Here is an 18624-nt window from a genome sequence, read left to right on the forward strand (position 1 = left end):
ATGGGAAACATTTTTTTTTACTTCTTAATTGAATAGTCTTTTAGATTTAGTGTTGATATTTCCTAAATGTTAATGTAAATCACTCCATGAACTGAATAAAGTTATTTCCACTTTCATGATTTTGTTTTAAGGTGAAATGTTTGCATTCCATATGCTAAGGAGGTGTTTTTGGTAGCCAAGTATTGCCATGGGTCTTCCTAGGGATTGGCGATCTCCCACCCAAGAAGTATAACAATGTAGAATTACTGTAATGGAGGAAGGGCCTTGTCATGGGCCCCAGCCTTGTGTAAAGTAGGTGCTTCCCAGGGACCCTGTCCTAGAGATGAAAATCAGGGACTGGCAGTGCTTGCCTTCTAAATGGCACTGTCTGCCTCAGTGCTTGTTGAAGAAGCAGAACAACTTGCCTGTTTTCTGAAGATAGCAGAATGTCACCACCTTGTCAGTCACTTTGAGGTCAGATAAGCTGACTTTCATAGCACTTGGCTATTGTGTCTGTTTATTCTTTTGTTCTTCCTCAACTAGCGTATCTCTAATATTGTTTTCACTGTCGAGGGAGGGCTTAATTACACAGAAGTGCTTGACTGTTATTTTCTTCTTTTCTATTTTTTTTATTTTGAAGGGAGAGGTTTGGTGTGTTCCCAGTGCTCTGTTCCTAATATCCAGCTGCCTTAATCTTCAAGTTAAATGAATTATTATAATTAAAATCACTGTGTAGAATCCCCCAAAGGGAGAACGTAGCCCTAGTCACTTATCCAGGAACATTCTGCCTTTGTTGACAAGACAATTCCTTACAACATTAAAGTATGCTAGCTCAGGGATTAAAAACCATGGATTTGTGCTTAGAAATCTATATATTCAGTTGTAATGAAAAATAAAGTTTGCATGAAAATTGATGAATTTGAAACAAGGTGACTGAAAATAGACAAAATTAACATTTCTCTGTCATATGTGGATGCCAGTCTATAGTGTAAATATGTACATATGTGTATAAGTAGATATCTTTCACACATGGACATGAAAGAAGATAAGAATCTGGAAGATGATAAGAGGGAGTCAAGGGTAAGGGGCATGAGAGAGAAGCACAAAACCAAACGTTGTTTGAATGGCATGGTGACAGCTGGGTCCTTATATATTAACTAAAAACTAAGAATCAAAAAGAAAACTGAGGGACACATTTTGTCCTTCTACCACAGTGTTAACCCATTTAGGAGCTCTGCAGTAACAACCATGGGAAAATGAATCTTTATTTCCTTATTGCACTAGGAAAAGCACTTAGCCTTCTTCCAAAAGCTTGCTGTGCAGAGGCACATTGCTCTCCCCTCCCCTAAGAGCAACCAGCAGAGGACCTGATCCTGGCCACTGCTACTGCCATGCCCACATAGGCTCATGTGTGCCACTTGGTCCAGCCATGTATGAAGGTCCTAGATTAGTTCAGACATAGAACATTTTATGTTCCCTTATCTTGTTTGTTTTGTGCAGGCTTCTACTTTGCTAGTGAAGTCAATTTTAATCTGCTTTTTCAGTTATTTTATTTTTTTGATGAGTAAAGTATCTTAAAAATAAATCTGTCTTCAGATGTAGAATGGTAAAATTTGTTACCTGGGGCAGAACTTTTCAGATATGACCTTAATATATTATGCATTTGTTCAACATTATCTTTCCGTGGCCCTACTATGTGGGGGGCCACTGGTGTATAGCAGGATGTTAGAAAAACCTTTGCCCTCACGGGCCTGATACTTCACCTCCTATTAACAGATTAAGTACTCAAACAAATAAATAAACTCAAATTATTCAGGTTTTAGTGAGAAAATAATGATAACCCTTGGATATAAAGAAACTGGTCTCAAGGAAAGACTCCTAAGGTAAAGGACTCAGGGAAGGCATGTGTGATACTGACCTCTGAGCAGAATCCCAAAGTAAAATAAGAGATCGCCTTCCACAGGGAAACACAGTCCAGGCAGAAAACAGGAAGGAGGCACAAAGACCCTGAGGGTGACAACTTTGTGACAAGCTTGAGATTCAGGAAGGAAGTCTGCATTTCTAAATCACAAGGACCAAGGACATACGTCTGAAACAAAGGAAGGTGAAGACTGGCAGGATCTTCAAAGCTAGGTAGAGTTTAGGTTGTATTCACCGTCCATGGGAAGATGTCAAATGGTGAAATGACTCCCTCTGATTCATACTTCTAAGGTGCTGGCTGCTTTGTGATCAGTAGATGTTTGAATCCCAGGAGCAGAAAGGACAGTGAAGCAGCCATTTGTCCCTCTATATGAGACATGTCTTGAAGGAGGAAAAGAATTAGAAAGACAGATGTATTATGGAGTCAGAACCAGTGGGGCTTTCTCATTTCATTTCTCCAACTGCCCAGTTTAGAGCAGAACTGACTCCCAAAGATATTAAAGTGTGTGATTAATGTTTACATATTGAGAAACAGGACTAGATTCCAAACGCTATGCTAGAGGTTCTGAAGCTTCAGTGTGCATCAGGGTAAGTGGGAAATCTTAAGAAAATACAGAATATTGGACCGTGTACATGGAGGTTTGGATTTGGTAGATATAAGATTACATTTCAGTTAATTTCCCAGGTGTAATACTACTGCTGATGCTTGTGCTGGGACCACATGGTAGGGACCATTGCTCTGTGAGAGATTATTACCAATGTTATAGTGCAGCCCAAGATTAGATTACTTGTAGAAGATTGTTCTGTTGTTCTGGAAAGCTTCCATCTTGATGCCCCATAAGGTACCATAGTCAGTCCACATATACCAAGTAGACTCAGAGGTCTAGGTCTAGTAGTTTCTTTGAAGAAAGGACAGTAAAATGTAAAATATACATCTTTCACTTGGAATTGTTCATCATTCCACCTGATCATCTCTGGAGTCATGTGGATTTTTGAACAAATACAGATAGAATTCCAGTCCTCATCTGGAAGAATGAACTATGAATTAAGAAGAGTCTGGTAGTGCCTTTTGCACACTTTCTCCTCTGGTAATAATTGTTATACTCATCACTAAGAAACTGAGCAGTGTATATCCCAATAAAGACTCTATTTCAAAGACTCTGATAAATCTTTTTTTAGAAGAATCTATTGGGTCCATTCCTTTGATTTTATAAATAAAACAGAAACCTACGGACAAAACATTATTTTGCCCAAGATAATACACTGTATGGGATCTGACTATGCCTGGAACTGCTCCCTGCCATACAACACGTGCTGTTGTTGCTCCCAGTTCAGTGCTTTGATAAAACACATCAAGGACCCATCAGTCAGTTACCCTGTATACTCTCTGTAACTAATGAATGACCTAACTGAACACTTCTGGATAAACTGTGGACCCGTTTGCTTTCCTTTTGTTGTTGTTGTTTTGTTTTGTTTTGTTATGTTTTGTTTACATTGCTCTAACTTATCACTGAATTCCAAAAGAGCTCTTAGAAAAATTGTTCTTTCAACTTTTGTAAGCTGCATCTAGATTTTGCATGCTGCAGTCCAGTGACTATAAAGGAAAAGCTATGTGCTTGATGGTACTAAAGAAGGTATGTGTGTATGTGTGAGGTCATCAGTAAGTGATTACAGAAGCATTTTGTGCACAGCTTCCTAATTCCCAGTAGATGTGCTATGTGTATGTGACAGCTAGATAATATTCAACCCTGCAAAGTGGCTTAAAGGGCAGAGTGACCAGAAGATGAACACAGCAGTTAAGGTGATTTCACAGTACAGTAATAACTGCTTAATTGTCCTAGGCAGAAGTCATATTGAGACCCTTACCCCCCCCCAGTGTCATATAAGGTACACATAAGGTACAGCCCATGATTTTTGTTCCTTTTTTGCATCTAATGACACCAATAAATTTAATCACTACAATTTTTCAAGGAGTGTGCATCAAGAACATGCTGTAAGTAATAAATAGAAAAGGGGATAGAAGCTCCTCATCCTAATAGAAGCAGCTAAGGCATACCAAAAACAGTATGTTGAAACATAATTCTAGTCTCTCTAATTGCCACAAAAGACAAAACATACTAAATATATTTTTTATTCATTAAACTTATCATGCCAAGTTTTGTATGAATGGATCCATGCATCTAATGGGGGTGTCTCACACTGCTAATTTCAAGTGTTCCTTTCAGACCAAAGAATCACTGAAAGTCACAAATCTGTATTCCCTGTGTTTTGATCTATCCACCAATATTTAACATGTTGTAACTTAACACTGAGATTTTGATTTAGTATATCATTTGTTTTAAGTGACCATAAAGCAATGCATGTTTAGATAGTTAACATATTTTAAGAAATGGATTCAACTTTCCCAAGCCAAATAGTTATGGAGAAGAGTAGAATTTGTGTTTTTACAAATCTCTTTAATATCTATTTGCACATAATAAAACCAAATTCTCATATGTATTTCTATGTCTGCCCTACCATAATGTGTTGGTTTGGTTGAAGAATATGAAGAAAATCTGGTCTCGCACCAATATGTGGTTTGAACAGGAGAAATTCATGGATGATGTTCAGGGATTCTAGAGATCCACAGCGGTCCAAGAGTCACATTTTGAGTATCATAGGTCCAGATGAATACTCCCAATGTCATTGGCTGAGTAGATATAATTTTAGATCCTCTGGCTACAGAAGAGTGCCTGGAGCAAAGCAGGACCCTCTCAATATGAGTTCAAACATCCCTAGGTCTCCTGATAACATGGGAGTGATGCCACCTAATTTGCATGTTAGTGTTTGCCTTAGAAGTAATATGCCTCCCAGGCAGTGGTAGTGTATGCCTTCAATCCCAGCACTCAGGAGGCAGAGGCAGGCAGATCTCTGTGAGTTTGAGACCAGCCTGAGCTACAGAGTGAGTTCCAGGAAAGTCTCCAAAGCTACACAGAGAAACCACATCTCAAAAAAAAATTTTTTAAAGAAGTAATATGTCTCAGGTGATGCTTATGAGAGCCACATATAAGTCTTGTGTGTTGCTGATTGTATTGGGAATTCATGGTGGACAGGGGAGGGGAATGAATTCATCACAGTCAGAGCAGATTGAAAGAAACATTAGGTCAAGGCTTAAGTAAAGATGAAAAGGAGAAATGAATTCCTGTTACACTACAATCATTGGTTAATGTTAGGTTGTAATTGACCTTAGTGTATCAGTCCAGAGGCCTTTTAAATAGTGAAAATATTGTGATTTAATTTTGTTCTCTCTAACTCACTCATAAAGTCACAATTTGTCTGTAATATCCCTAGGAGGAAAAAAGAAAATATGTACTTTTATAGTTGTCTTTTATAGTTGTCAGTTGTGGCCAGGGGTAATATCACCATTTCCCCATGGATAATCCTATACCCATGCACACATGAGTAGCACTAATTCAACTCAGTGAGTAAAATCAATTCATCCACCCATCAATAAAGCAATAAACAAACAAATAATTATAAAGGAGAACATAAAGTTTGTAGGAAGATATGATAGGGGTCCTGGGAGGAACTGGAGTGGAAAAGTTAGGGGCAAACATTACCATGATACATTGTATACATGTATGAAATTTTCAAAGAATAAATAAAAATTAAAATTACAAAACAGAAATAATACTGTTGATGACACAATATTTAAGCTGTGTGTGCCAAGTGAGCCCCAGCTGAGAAGGTCTGAGGTTTGCAGGACTAAGGGAATTTAGAGGACATACACTACAGAGCAAAACATTTGTTAGGGGATGAAAAGGAAGGAGAGGAGTCCTGAAAACAAGATGGTGTAAACGAAGATGTGGAGGCAGAAACTGGCTTATTATTATTTATTATAACAAAAGACGAAGGAAAACCTATCTGACAAGAGCTGAAGATTCACTGGATGGGGAGAAAATTGGGTGAGAGCAGATGGCAGATGAGTTTAAACATTAGCCCAAAGATATGAAATAATGGTGATGGTCTCTTAATGAGTGTCACATTGACAGCGGGTAAAGCACATTTACAGACCACATCCAGCATCTCATAGACACATGACTTTCTGCAGTCATATTTGTTTTCTATGTTAATGAATACCTATTAACAAAAATATGCCTACTATGACTTGCCTTCTAGATATCTTCACATTTCCTACTGATTTCTTTATAATATTTTATGTGTATGGGTGTTTTGTCTACATATATGTCTGTGTACCATGTGGGTAACTGGTGTCTGCAGAGGTCAGAAAAGGGCATCAAAAACCCCATGAACTGCAGTTAAAGATGACTGTTTGCCACCATGAGGGTGCTAAGAACTAAACCCAGGTCTTCTGCAAGAACAAGTGCTCTTAACCTCTGAGCCATCTTTCTACCCTTGCACCATGGTGGGTTTTTAATGTTTACTCATCAATTGTTACCTGCAAAAGTATTGGCTCCAATTGGGCCTTATATAAAAATGAAAAGGCCATAAACAAAAGTGTGTAGTAAGACAAGAAAATATAAAACCACAAAATAGCCAGGCGGTGGTGGCGCATGCCTTTAATCCCAGCACTCAGGAAATAGAAGCAGGCGGATCTCTGTGAGTTCAAGGCCAGCCTGGTCTACAGATCAAGATCCAGGAAAGGCTCAAAGCTACACAGAGAAACCCTGTCTCAAAAAAAAAAAAAAAAAAAAAAAAAGAAAAGAAAAGAAAAAGAAAACCACAAGAGGCATGAAGCTCCTTAATTTAAAAAGTAATGAATAGAGCTAGAAAGATGGCTCAGCAGCTAAGAGCATGCACTGCTCTTACAGTGGACTTGAATTCAGTACCCAGAATCCACATCTGGAGTCTCACAAACACATACAGTTATAGTTCCAGTGGGAGCCAATTTAGGTGTCCTTTGTGGACACCTATACTCACATGAACATTCAACCCCCATAGATACACAGACACAGAAATAAAAATCTTTCGAAAAGCAATGTGAAGCTAAGGCTTCACGTATGAAAGTTTTATAGTGTCAAGTGTTCAAGTTGGTCTCAGTTCAAGAGGAAAACATGGGTTTTCAACCTCTGCACCCCAAAGCTCTTCTTGCAGCTGCAAGACCTCACAGCAGTGCAGTGTTTCTCAACATGGGAGTGGTTAGTCATCAAGTCATATTGTACATGAAACATGACAAGAAATGTTTAGTGTTTAAAACAAAGCAAGCGTGCTCAAGTTGAATTCACTATCTTCTAAGAACCCCTAGTCCTTGTAGAACTCACTTTGAAACCCAATTAGAGAATGAGGGTCACTGTAGTGCAGGTACTAGATGGGAGTCTATCACAGGTGAACAAAGGTTGAAGTTGCATGATATCTTGAAGCACAGTGCTAGGGTACTTTCAGGAATATATGTAAATTGAACACCTGGGATTTATAAAGAATAGTTTATAATTAAAAAACCATATATCAAACATTAAAAGATGATTAATTCTAGAGCAAACAATGGGGGTATTATATTTAAGGTAAATTGAAACAATCTTGAACATTTTAACAATAGTGTTAAGAACCCTAAGAAGGATTTATAGATAGGTGGCAAAGTAAAACTAAGTAATCACCTCCAGACTCATAAAGCTCACTATGAGTAAGAGCAATGGTATAGCCAGGCCTCTGCATTTCTTGTAAATAACTCATCTTCTCTAAGATTGTTGAACCCATTAGAAATAATTGCAAATATGTATAGGTCAACTTGGCAAGAATTACATAAAGGATTTTGCCTATGAAGCCTTTCTTCAGATATGTAAAACTCCAAGGTCTACAGCCAAGTCTTACTCTTGTTTTGTGAGAAATTTCTGGTTTGAGGGAATGAAGAGAGCCAGATATGTCTGAGAATTATTTGACCCCTTGAGTTCAAATTATATTTGCTTGAACTAGAAATTATTATTGGATAAGAGGTTTGTATGATTCCAGTGGCTGGAATATACAAACTTCGATCTAGGTCATTTCTGGCAGTTATTGAACAAAAGATTGAAATGAATAGATTGTTCATCTGTCAAAAGATGAACAGTATGACAGGGTCAAATCCCAGCACAGCTATTTAATCTTATATTTGAACCTGTGGCTTGAGACAAGACTTAGGAATGGTTCTTCTGTTTCAAACATGAAAGAATGCAAAAGATCAAAACAGTGATTTCTTCTTTGATATGAGTTTATTTAATTTTGTTTGATGCATGAACTCAAAAAAGAATATTTAGGAATTGTTGTAAAGTAACAATTCTTACATGTGGACTCCTGTGAGCTGATATGTGGGCCATGGAGTTTAACATTATCATTGAATTTTGGTATAAACATGATAAATACCATCCACTCTAATGCATTAAACAAATGGTATTTTCTAAAATGCGCCAAACCTAAATTTTCATCATCCAAAGATTTTTAACTTGGTAGCTCCAAAGCATATAGACAGCTAGGAACCATCTCTAATAACTTGAAGACTTTGTATAGAAAGAAAGAATCATCCAATTATAATAGATGTGATTCATCCAACATAAATGTGAGTGAAGACCGTGGTCATGTGTGGTTTTGACCTGTAGATCGGCAATTGGCACATTAAAATACAAACTATCTCATTCTTTGCCCTCATACAATAGGTTAATTTGTGTGTGTGTGTGTGTGTGTGTGTGTGTGTGTGTGTGTGTGTGTGTAAATCAGAGGTGAGCCTCAAGCATCACTCCTTGGGATGCCACCCACCTTGAAATTTAAGATAAGACTTCATCAATTCAGTTCAACTGGCAAACTGGTTGTCCAGTGAACCCCAGAGATATGCCTATCCCTGCATCTAATTTAGTTAGGCTAACTATCCAGTGAACCCCAGAAATATTCCTGTCTCTGCCTCCATATATTGGGATTGCAGTCAGGTGTCACCATGCCCAGTCTGTACATGTGGGCCCTAAACATTGAAGTCAGGTCTTCATGCATGTATAGGAAGCACTTTACCAGCTAAGCTGTCTCCCTTCTCCCAGCCGCCCCACTCTTCACCTCCATGGGTTCCTATGCACTTATTCACTTCAAGAGGAGTATGTGTAGATTGTCAGTTTAGCTCTTGTGAACAGATTTCACTTTGAAAGCAAAGAAAGTACCTGATGACTTTTGTCAGACACTGAATTAGTTCAGTATTAGGCAAACTAGTTTTGAGTGTCACCTCTGCCAGGACAAATTGTCCATTCTTGTTGAGCTCCTTGACCCCACAGCAAGAGAAAGAATGAGCCCTCAGAAGTATCTAATTAGTTTGAAATTTGCAAGGTCATTTCAAACTCTGTTCAAAGCCTCCCTTTCCTACCTGAGCTCCTTTGTGAGATGGCAAGGTTTGGCTTCCAGCTTTCTGTAGTTTTTGAAAGAATGAGCCCAAGTGTTGCCAGAAGTAGGTGACATTGAAATGTCTCTGGACGTGTTTGTGAAGTTTCCTGTTTTCACTTCAACTTGACATTGCTTCCTTGTTACATTTGTCCTTTCTTGTTTTGCTTTTGCTTCTCAAACTCTTTTTCAGAAGTTTCTCTTGTTAATATTCCACAGATTTCTGTGCCTTTCTTGCTTGCTTTGTTCCCCCGGACTCTGTAGGGGGTGAATACACTGCAGGTTGAATGTGTATCTGGCAGGCTAGGCCATTAGTCCTAACGGAGTTGCATGCTGCCTTCTCCCAGTAGAGCTCTGGAAAGATATTACCTCTTGAGCTTTCCTTCCCATTAGCAGCGGGATGATAGAAAGACAGTAGCCAACTTGCAGCTCTTTGAAAGATGCAGGTTATAACCCTTCATTCAAGCTAATGCTTGTTGATGTTGTAACGTTTTTTTGAAGTTGACCCTTTTGGCCTCCCCTCTTAAGCAGCCATGCATCATCTCCATCAGGAGAGGGTTTGCAAAATTGTGTTTTTCTCTTTGAAAAACATGGAATTGCTTGTAGATGGAAAAGAAGAAAACAGCATTTAGTCAAGGACCTAGAGACCTCTGCTGGTTAAGTCACTCGTTGAATGTTTTTCTCTTTTTATTTATTATCTAGAAGGTAAGATGTACAGCTTAGCATTCTCATTACCAATTTCCTTTTGAATTAAATTAGCCAGGACTTGAAGAGTCATTGAATGGTTTATAGAGGTCAAGTCAGCTAAAAGACATGTTAGGAATATTGAGTAATATCTTTTGATTAATAATGGTATCAACTCTGGTTATTAAGTTAACATTAGTAGTTATTACCCTGTAGAAATGCTCTGTGAACAGGTAACTTCCTCAAATAATAGCTGTGGTTATTTTCTATAGGAGTTTTAGCAAAAGGTCTCCTACCAATAAACATAACTGTGAAGATAAAAGCATCAACTGTATAGTAGGCAAGAACTGATATTTATGACTATTTTTAATGAAACATTAGCCACATATCAATTGATATCATAGAAAAACAAAATATGCCCTCAACAGAAACATGAAAAACATGGCAGAATGTGCGTGGTTTGGGTAGTATTCAGTATTATAAAATGTGAGAATTGAAAGCTACTTTGAATGTCCATATGAGATTATGGGCAGAATTTGATTTTTTAAAAGGGCTTGGTAAATTCAAGACTCACTCAAAAATGTTGACTTTAAATATCATACATCTAGCATTCTTCCAATATGAGATCAATAAATAATAAATGACAATCATTAAAAAGATCAACAATATAGATCAGAAACACAGTGTTCATAAAAAGTATACATTCTCCTTAATTTCTTTCTCACCCTTATTGCTTGTATGTCATGTGGAAAAGGAATTTGATTAAAAACACATTTTAATCTTCAATTGCTCAGAATTAAAAAAATTTGATATGCAGTGAACATATGCTTCTTCTTTGTTTTTGATCTGCTATAGCTCAACCTAACTGGGTTCAAAAGATAAATGATATCCATGTGGCCATGGAAGAGAGTGTCTTCTGGGAATGTAAAGCAAATGGGAGGCCCAAGCCTACCTACAGGTGGCTAAAAAATGGTGACCCACTGTTAACACGGGTAAGTAAATTGATGGTAATTGTGGTAATTGTGTCTTAGTGTAATACTATGTTTAGTGTGGCCTCATTGCTATGGAAACAGAAAAATGTTGAGTTGTTTCCAAAATAATAAGCAACTATATTCCATTAGTAGTAGAAAAAGTGAAAGTGAATAAGTTTATAAAAATAAATTATAAAAAAATCTTGTTAAACTATGTAGCACAGATTAACTAACACTTTGGTAGTTTGTGTGACTTTGTTAAGATATATAGGAAGGGACATCCCAGCATCTACTTAAAGAGAAAGAGAATTGATTTGACACAAAGATGACCATCAAAATGCAATGTGACTCTCAAAAAGAAATTGGAGGAAGAATTATGTACAATTTAATTTTCTTTATTGTGTTTTTCCTATGAAATATCAAATTTGATGCCAGGAATTTGGCATCTTCCTCAATACCCACATTGAGAGCCAGGTTTCATGCTCAGATTTCTTCCCTTCATAGTATACCTAGGAAGGAATAAGTGTCTGCCCTGGGCAACTGATAGAAAAAGGGACATGGTCACCTCAATTCCCTGGAAGGCTCCTCTGGTTCATCATCCCCTTGGTTACAAAAGTCAAACAAATTTCTAGTGTGCAGATTCCCAAACACTTGGCATTTCTTTCTCTTTATAAAATGTGAAGGGACAAGGATGCCTTGATCAAAGCCTAATAAAATATCCATTCAACTACACAGCAGTCCTTAAGAAGACAGATTTTTTTACTCTAAGGCTTTGTGTTCACTGGTGTGTGTGTGTGTGTGTGTGTGTGTGTGTGTGTGTGTGTGAGAGAGAGAGAGAGAGAGAGAGAGAGAGAGAGAGAGAGAGAGAGAGAGATGGAGAGAGGAGATCCTTAGTGAAGTATAGATTGATGCTCAAGTTGCATGACTTCAGTTTGACACATGAGAAGGCTTTTTGTTGCATATACTTACTATCTTTGCTTTCTTCTTTTGACTGCTATCAGATCATAAGTGCAAATAATCACAATGACAGCAATCAGGCATCAGAACAATGATTTATTTTTGAGATATGTTTTCACTTTGTATCTCTGGCTAGCCTAGAGCTTACTATATAGACCATCCTATCCTTAAACTCGAGAGATCTGTCTGCCTCTACAGCCTGGTGCTGGGATTAAAGGCATGTGCCACCACCAGGCCTGGTAGAATATTGAAATATTAGCACCTACCCTACTCTCTTTTGGTCAACTCAGCAGGTACTAAAAATTATTTCTGGCCATCTAAGATTATAACTTATCAGCCCTTAAAGAGCAGTCTGGTGGTAATTAAGAGGTCTAAATTCTAAATGATGAATTTGATTGTATTTTTTCCCATTTCCCCAGTTAACAGCTCTCATCTTTCAGGGTCAAGTTCACTTACTTACAGGGCCTATTCGTCTGAATGACTTCACTATTAAATCAACACAAATGCAAGAGAATCCTACAATTTGAATTCCATTTACCAACTGATATGTTGCTGGTTCCATTTGCCACCTGACCTGGCACAGATTTATTTGACAGATAAGCAGATCATGTTAATGTAAATTGCTTATATGATGAGTATTTCCCTCCCATTCAGTCCTCTTGACATAGCATGTAGCAAAATTGTCTTAAGCTCTCAGCTGTAGAAGGTCACTATTTTTATACTTTTCTTTTCTTTCACAGGATAGAATACAAATTGAACAAGGAACACTCAACATTACAATAGTGAATCTCTCAGATGCTGGCATGTACCAGTGTGTGGCAGAGAATAAACATGGAGTTATCTTTTCCAGCGCTGAGCTTAGTGTAATAGGTGAGTCCTTATAGTGAAAAGAAAAAAAAAAATGAAGGGAAAAAAAATAACTCCTTTAAGTCACTAAAGTAATAAGTAACTTTTCCAGCCACAAATGTTTAGTCCTAGGAATGTATAAAGAGATATTTAAGTTTGAAGATCTTCTAGAGGCAAGTCATATAGCCTTTAAGTAATAGGAAGAGACCACTTTCTAAATGGGTCTCCTCTATGCTCACAGCAGCTAACTCAGCTCCCTTGGCATTTTTTTTTTTTTATCCCTCTACAGACCACACGTCTTAGTTGAACTAAGTTTCTGAAATACATTTACTATGATCACTGATTGGGTACAACTTCAGCTTGGAGGGAGCACAGCTGACTTAGACTGGAAAGGTTAATTTGAGCAGCTTGCAGCTTGTTCTTCCATGTCTGAATTGTCCAGACTGTGCACTAATGGTCTGTTGATATTCTGTGCATTCCCTTTAGAACTGACCTCTCTGATCTACATCCCATCCTCCTCAATGTTTTGCCTTTAATTATTAATTACTTAATTCACCAATCCATTTTCTGAGACAATCTCTCATCTCCTTTATTCACTTAATACCTTCATTTATTCTTATATTCATCTGATACCTATCAAATGCCAACTATGTTCTTCAGTGTCATATTTGGTGCTGGGGATGCAGCTTTCCCAAAGGCCAGTGGAACACACTGCTCCTGCCTGCAGAGCTTTCTGTCGCATTCTCCAAACCCCAAGATGGCTTCCTCACATAGTCACTGCAAGCCCTGTGCCTGAATCAGTCCTCCCATTACTGATTTTTGCACTGCTCTTTACCTTTGCCTCCTTAATAACAGAGGCCAGGAGTATATTGTACTTTGATATGATCATCCTTTTTATTCTCATTGCATTTTAATCTCCCCATGATGTCAAAGCTCATAAATGTATCCTTGGGGCTGAATGAAATAGTTAAGTAAATGGTAGGTGTTCAATAAATACTGAATGAGTAAGGATGGTAAGTGAACGAGGAACTTAAGATACCATTTTGGAAAACAGATTTTTGTGCCAGTAAATCAATAGTTAAACAATTGGTTAATCTAATCTATGGGTATTTTTTTAAGTTCAGGAAAGTATGTATCCCATAGAAAGATCTTAAATTTTGCTATTACTAGTAGAAAGGTAACATGGTATAAAAGCACCAAAACAATTATAAATTATTTCACCAGCACCTCCTAATTGAGAGAGTCTAAACTATAAGTTTCTTGACTGTACCATAACATAAGGAATATGAGGAAAATAGCACAGATTGAGAGCAATTTGCATAAACTGGATAGCTTTTCCAGTCTCTAAGTCCTGACTCTCCCTCTGAAGGCTGTCCTCCATGACTACCATGTAGATCTTCCATCTGGAAGTATACAATCTCAAGTTGACTATCTTCCAACCTGTGCAACAAAGGAAGGGGAAAAAGTCTCCACAGCTACTTGTCTTGCTGTCTTTAGGTTAGACCAACCTTGTGTCAAAGGCAAAAGTTTCTGAGAGTTCAGGCAGCCATGAAAACTATTTGCAGCAGGCCTCAGAGAAGTCTGTGAATACATCATTTTCACAGCATAGTCGTATTCCCAAATCCCTGGCTTGCACTGCCATTATCTTGGGTATCATGACTTCCAATGGAGATTCCTGGAAGCACAGACACCTTTGGGTCAGAGCCTAAAGAGTGAAGATGAAAATTCCTAAGAAGTCATGAGCCATCCTAATGGCAGCTGCATTTACCTTGAGGACCATCACGGAGTCTTAGTAAAGACAGGCCAAAGTAACATTGGAAACAGGAGTATTGGTAGGGGCAGAAGGAGGAGGGATAGGCTGATAGGTAGGACCAGACAGCTGAGCTTTGCACAAGTTAGATTTGAAAAATACAGACAGAAAGAAGACCAAGAATATGCCAGACCAGAGTAAAATGGCCTGAAATTACAAAGTACCCAAGATGATTTCCTGTGAATATAGAATCCTGAATGTCTTTCAAAAAATTGATTCATGTGCCTAGAACATATATAGACAGAACTTAGCTAGAGATATGAAGTTGAAATATTATTAATGAACAATTTCAGAAATTCTTAAATGACAGATTTACAAGCCCCATCCTTAAGAGCCCATTTTTTTTTCACTTTAAACATATTACATATTTTGAGTTAAATTAAGGGCATTTGTGTGTTGACTGTGTAGTTCAATAAAGTCTCACTCAAGGGAGAAGACAATTGATCTTTAGAAATACAATGTAGATTGATATTGTTTAACTGTAGCAAACTATAATAATCTTTTGTTCCACAAGACACTTGGTTCCTCACAAGCTAAACTGAAAAAAAAACAGAGAATTGAAATTATAAAATTATACATTTCAATAGGTAAGGAAAAAATGTGCTGGCTTCAGCTATTGATACAATATTAGGATCCCTCAGTGCTGTGGAGGAGATTCCCTTTAATGCTAGATAATAGCCCTAACATCATGAATTAGAGATGGCTAGGAAGTATACACTTAATAGGCTTTTCCCATGGTCAGGCTTTGCGTGTTCTGTGTGGATATTTAATGTATTTGTAACATGTCTATTTTTAATGGATTAAAACTGCTAAATAATTAATGAAAGTATTGCGTGCTTTGCTCACAGGGCATAGAGAGAATTTTAACTTGAGGTAGCATAAAATAGAGATGTCCTGGTTTCTAACTGATCAATTATAACTTACATGAAACTATTACCCAAATATTTTAAATTTTTAATTACTGTTTCATTTATTTCTCTTGTGAGATCATATGTGTCTCAGGTTATCAGGTGTGGAGGCAAGCATCTTCACCCCCTGAGCCATTATACCCATCCTTCAAGTCTTTCTTTCCTCTGCTATCTTAGCATCACGAGTGAGATTCCTTTGGAGGCCATAATCCCTGGGCTTCTTTGAGGTACTGCATATAAACCCTGGGTGATAAACATAATTCTGTCCCTCTGTCTGACTCCTGCAAATATACTAGAGTTGAAGTAAATACAGTCCTGAAATGATGGGAGATGGAGGTGCTAGGAGATAGGGTGAAGAATGAAACAGATCTCTCAAAGTCAATTTCCCAGAGAAAAGAATAGTTTGGAGGTGCCAGATACCCAACATTCACTGTACTGGAGGCCAGAAAACAGATAAAGAACAAGTTGCTGTGCCAACCAAGGTGCCTGGGTACTTTATCCAATTTTTCTGGACTATAAAGGGCAGTGTAATTATTAATGTATTAGAGAACTTTAGCTTTGTGCAGTGTATAAAGCTACCTGCGAGAAAGTAGTCCATCCAGTAGTCTTTGAATAGGACATGAATTTCCCAGGATTTAAATGATACTGTAGCTGCTTCTGTCCTGAAGAAATTCTTTTTATTTACACTGTTACATAAATATATATACTGCGCACCCACTATTGCACTAAATCTTAAAGAAATACCATTGAGGGAATTCTCCTGTCCTACTTGGGCAAGAACATCTGACCCTAGCAGGACACTCAAGTAACATCAAGTAACTGATGGTCCAATTAAAGTGAGGTGCAGGGTTGAGCAATTATCCAGTTAATTTGGCATTTATCTAGATGGTTGGCTCCCAAATTAGAAAACCATTAAGGCTAAAGTAAAAGTTATTTCAGAGGGACTTTCACAAGTGTATCTCCATCTTCTTTCTCAACTGCCTCGTTGAGCCAGATTACAAAATAATCAAATGTAGCAGTGTGAGCAGCATCCAATGAGAGGACAAATGTCTTTTTTATCCAAATGTAGCTGTCTAGACAGAAACTCTGCCATCCCAGAGAGGCGGATGCTTGGATCTCAGAATCAAAGTTTATATATTTTGAAAGTTACTGAGAAGAGGATGCTGTTAATCCTTCTCCCTGTGAAGACCAGGAAATCTCTTGTAAATACCTTTTCAAACTTGAAAGTGTGTACAACAACATAAGAAGGAGTCATTCTTGTTAATTCTTTTCAAACCAAAAACTTGTATACACCCTCAGAATTAATAACATGTATCATTTTTTGTAATTATCAATTTTTCTGCAAATTATAATAACCTAGAGGATCTTTCTGATGAAGCTGCACTGTGCTCATGGCAAGTAATTCAACTTCTGTGCCTAGAGCTAAGCATTATTCCTCAAAACTGCCTGAGTGAGACTCCAATGAGGAGCAAAGATGGCAACTGATATTCTTACTGATCAGAACTAAATACCATAGGATTTTGCCTAAAGTCTTGGTTCTTGAACTAAAAATTCACATTTTTAGCAAGGAACCAGGTCATGCTGGCATTTCTGGTCAATTTGCTTTCTTTTTTAAAAGTTGAACATATTCTATGTGGGTAAATCACTGGTTAGGATCAGTATTCAATATCAGAAGTTGCCTGCATAAGAGAAATATAAGGCATCATAGATAGGTATCATGGTTAGATCTGTGTCACCAGGACACTGGTAGAAAGAATGCGTTGAGAAGCTACCATGTGAAGGCTGAGCAAAGGTATCACATGCTGTGGATCTCATACTTTAAAATAGCCAGGGGAGACATTACAGTCTCAGAGATGTGTGTCATAATTTTTCACAGTCAAAAAAAAAAAAAAAGGCATGAGTCAAAATGTGACTCAAGGTATTGAAATGTGGCTACCATATTGTCTTATTAACAGAATCCCTGAATCCCCTATATAATTACTGTGAAAGCTTTATCTGCATTGACATCCATAATGTTTTACAAAATGGTATTCCCATCAAGTTGATCTTAAAGTGAATAACTTTTTCTTTAAAAAGGAAAAGTGCATGTCTTGTATCACATTACTGAAGTCTTCACCAGCCAGCAAGACTCTTCCCTCTGTGCTCCATGTCACCCTGTCTACCTTGGCTTACAAGAGTGCAGGGCTAATTTGACTCACCCATACAATCCCAGCAGGGTTGTTTTCTGTCCTTTCTTCTGTTTGATTCCAGGAATATTTTCAAGTATTCATTGCTCTATATATTTTACCATTATCCCCCTCAAATCTCTTTGGTGGGAAAAAAAATGTAACAAAATGAGATAGTTTCCTCTCTACCTCCTTCTGGTAACAGGTTAATTATACTTTGGTAGCCTGGCTTAGGATGTATTAGAATTGACATTTATGAAGCTTTCCTAGTAGGGGGTAAAGGCAGCAAAATAACAGAGTAGAAGGACACTCTGCCCTGACTGGATACATAGACTTAACAATGCAGAGAGCAATTGCCATCTTGTGATTTCTAGAAACAGTTGCTACTGAGAAAACTGGGATTTCCTTTTGTGTGTTCTTAGTCTCATTAATAAAGGAATCTCAAAATGGACACAGAAGGAAACTTGAGGACCATACTATTGGTGTTTGAAAGATAAACCAGAATGCAAGTAAGTGGTTAATCTCTGCAGTGGAATAATCTTTCTGTACACTGTGAAGATTTGTAGCTGTGATTGGTTTAATGAAGAAGCTGATTGGTCAATAGCTGAACAGAATGAAGTTTGGCAGGAAAGCCAAATTGAGAATTCTGGGAAGGAAAGGGCAGAATAAGAAGTAGTGATCAGCTACAGAGGAAGCAGGAGATGAATGTGCCATGCTAATAAAGGTACCCCCACATGGCAGAGCAAAACAAGGAATATGTGTTAACTTAAAATGAAAGAGCTAATAAGTAATTATCCTGAGCTATTGACTGATCATTTATAATTCATAGTCAGTCTCTGAATCGGTTATTTGGGACCAGGTGGTTGGTATAGGAAATGTCTGTTTATGTATGGCTTTTTTTTTAATGGATTACAAATGCTCAGAAATGCTGTGGAACAATTCTTTTCCACACAATGAAAATGTATTACTCTTAGTGGTTAATAAAAAGCATACAGGCCCATTGCTAGGCAGGAAGTTAAGTGGGAAAGCCAAACTGAGAATGATGGGAAGAAGGA

At 37.7% G+C, this 18624-nt stretch overlaps 1 protein-coding gene across 3 annotated transcripts in view; it reads left to right on the plus strand.

Annotated features, from left to right (window-relative positions):
• The window catches only part of Cntn4 (contactin 4), a 1000458-nt gene that overhangs the window by 802684 nt on the left and 179150 nt on the right, over positions 1 to 18624 (plus strand). For all 3 annotated transcript variants that reach the window (XM_036181073.1, XM_036181074.1, XM_036181075.1), the window contains 2 exons: positions 10768 to 10904; positions 12581 to 12710. In XM_036181073.1, the coding sequence (XP_036036966.1) occupies positions 10768 to 10904; positions 12581 to 12710 (267 nt within the window). The remainder of the gene's footprint in view (positions 1 to 10767; positions 10905 to 12580; positions 12711 to 18624) is intronic.

The sequence above is a fragment of the Onychomys torridus genome, chromosome 3, assembly GCF_903995425.1.
Source record: "Onychomys torridus chromosome 3, mOncTor1.1, whole genome shotgun sequence".
NCBI lineage: Eukaryota > Metazoa > Chordata > Mammalia > Rodentia > Cricetidae > Onychomys > Onychomys torridus.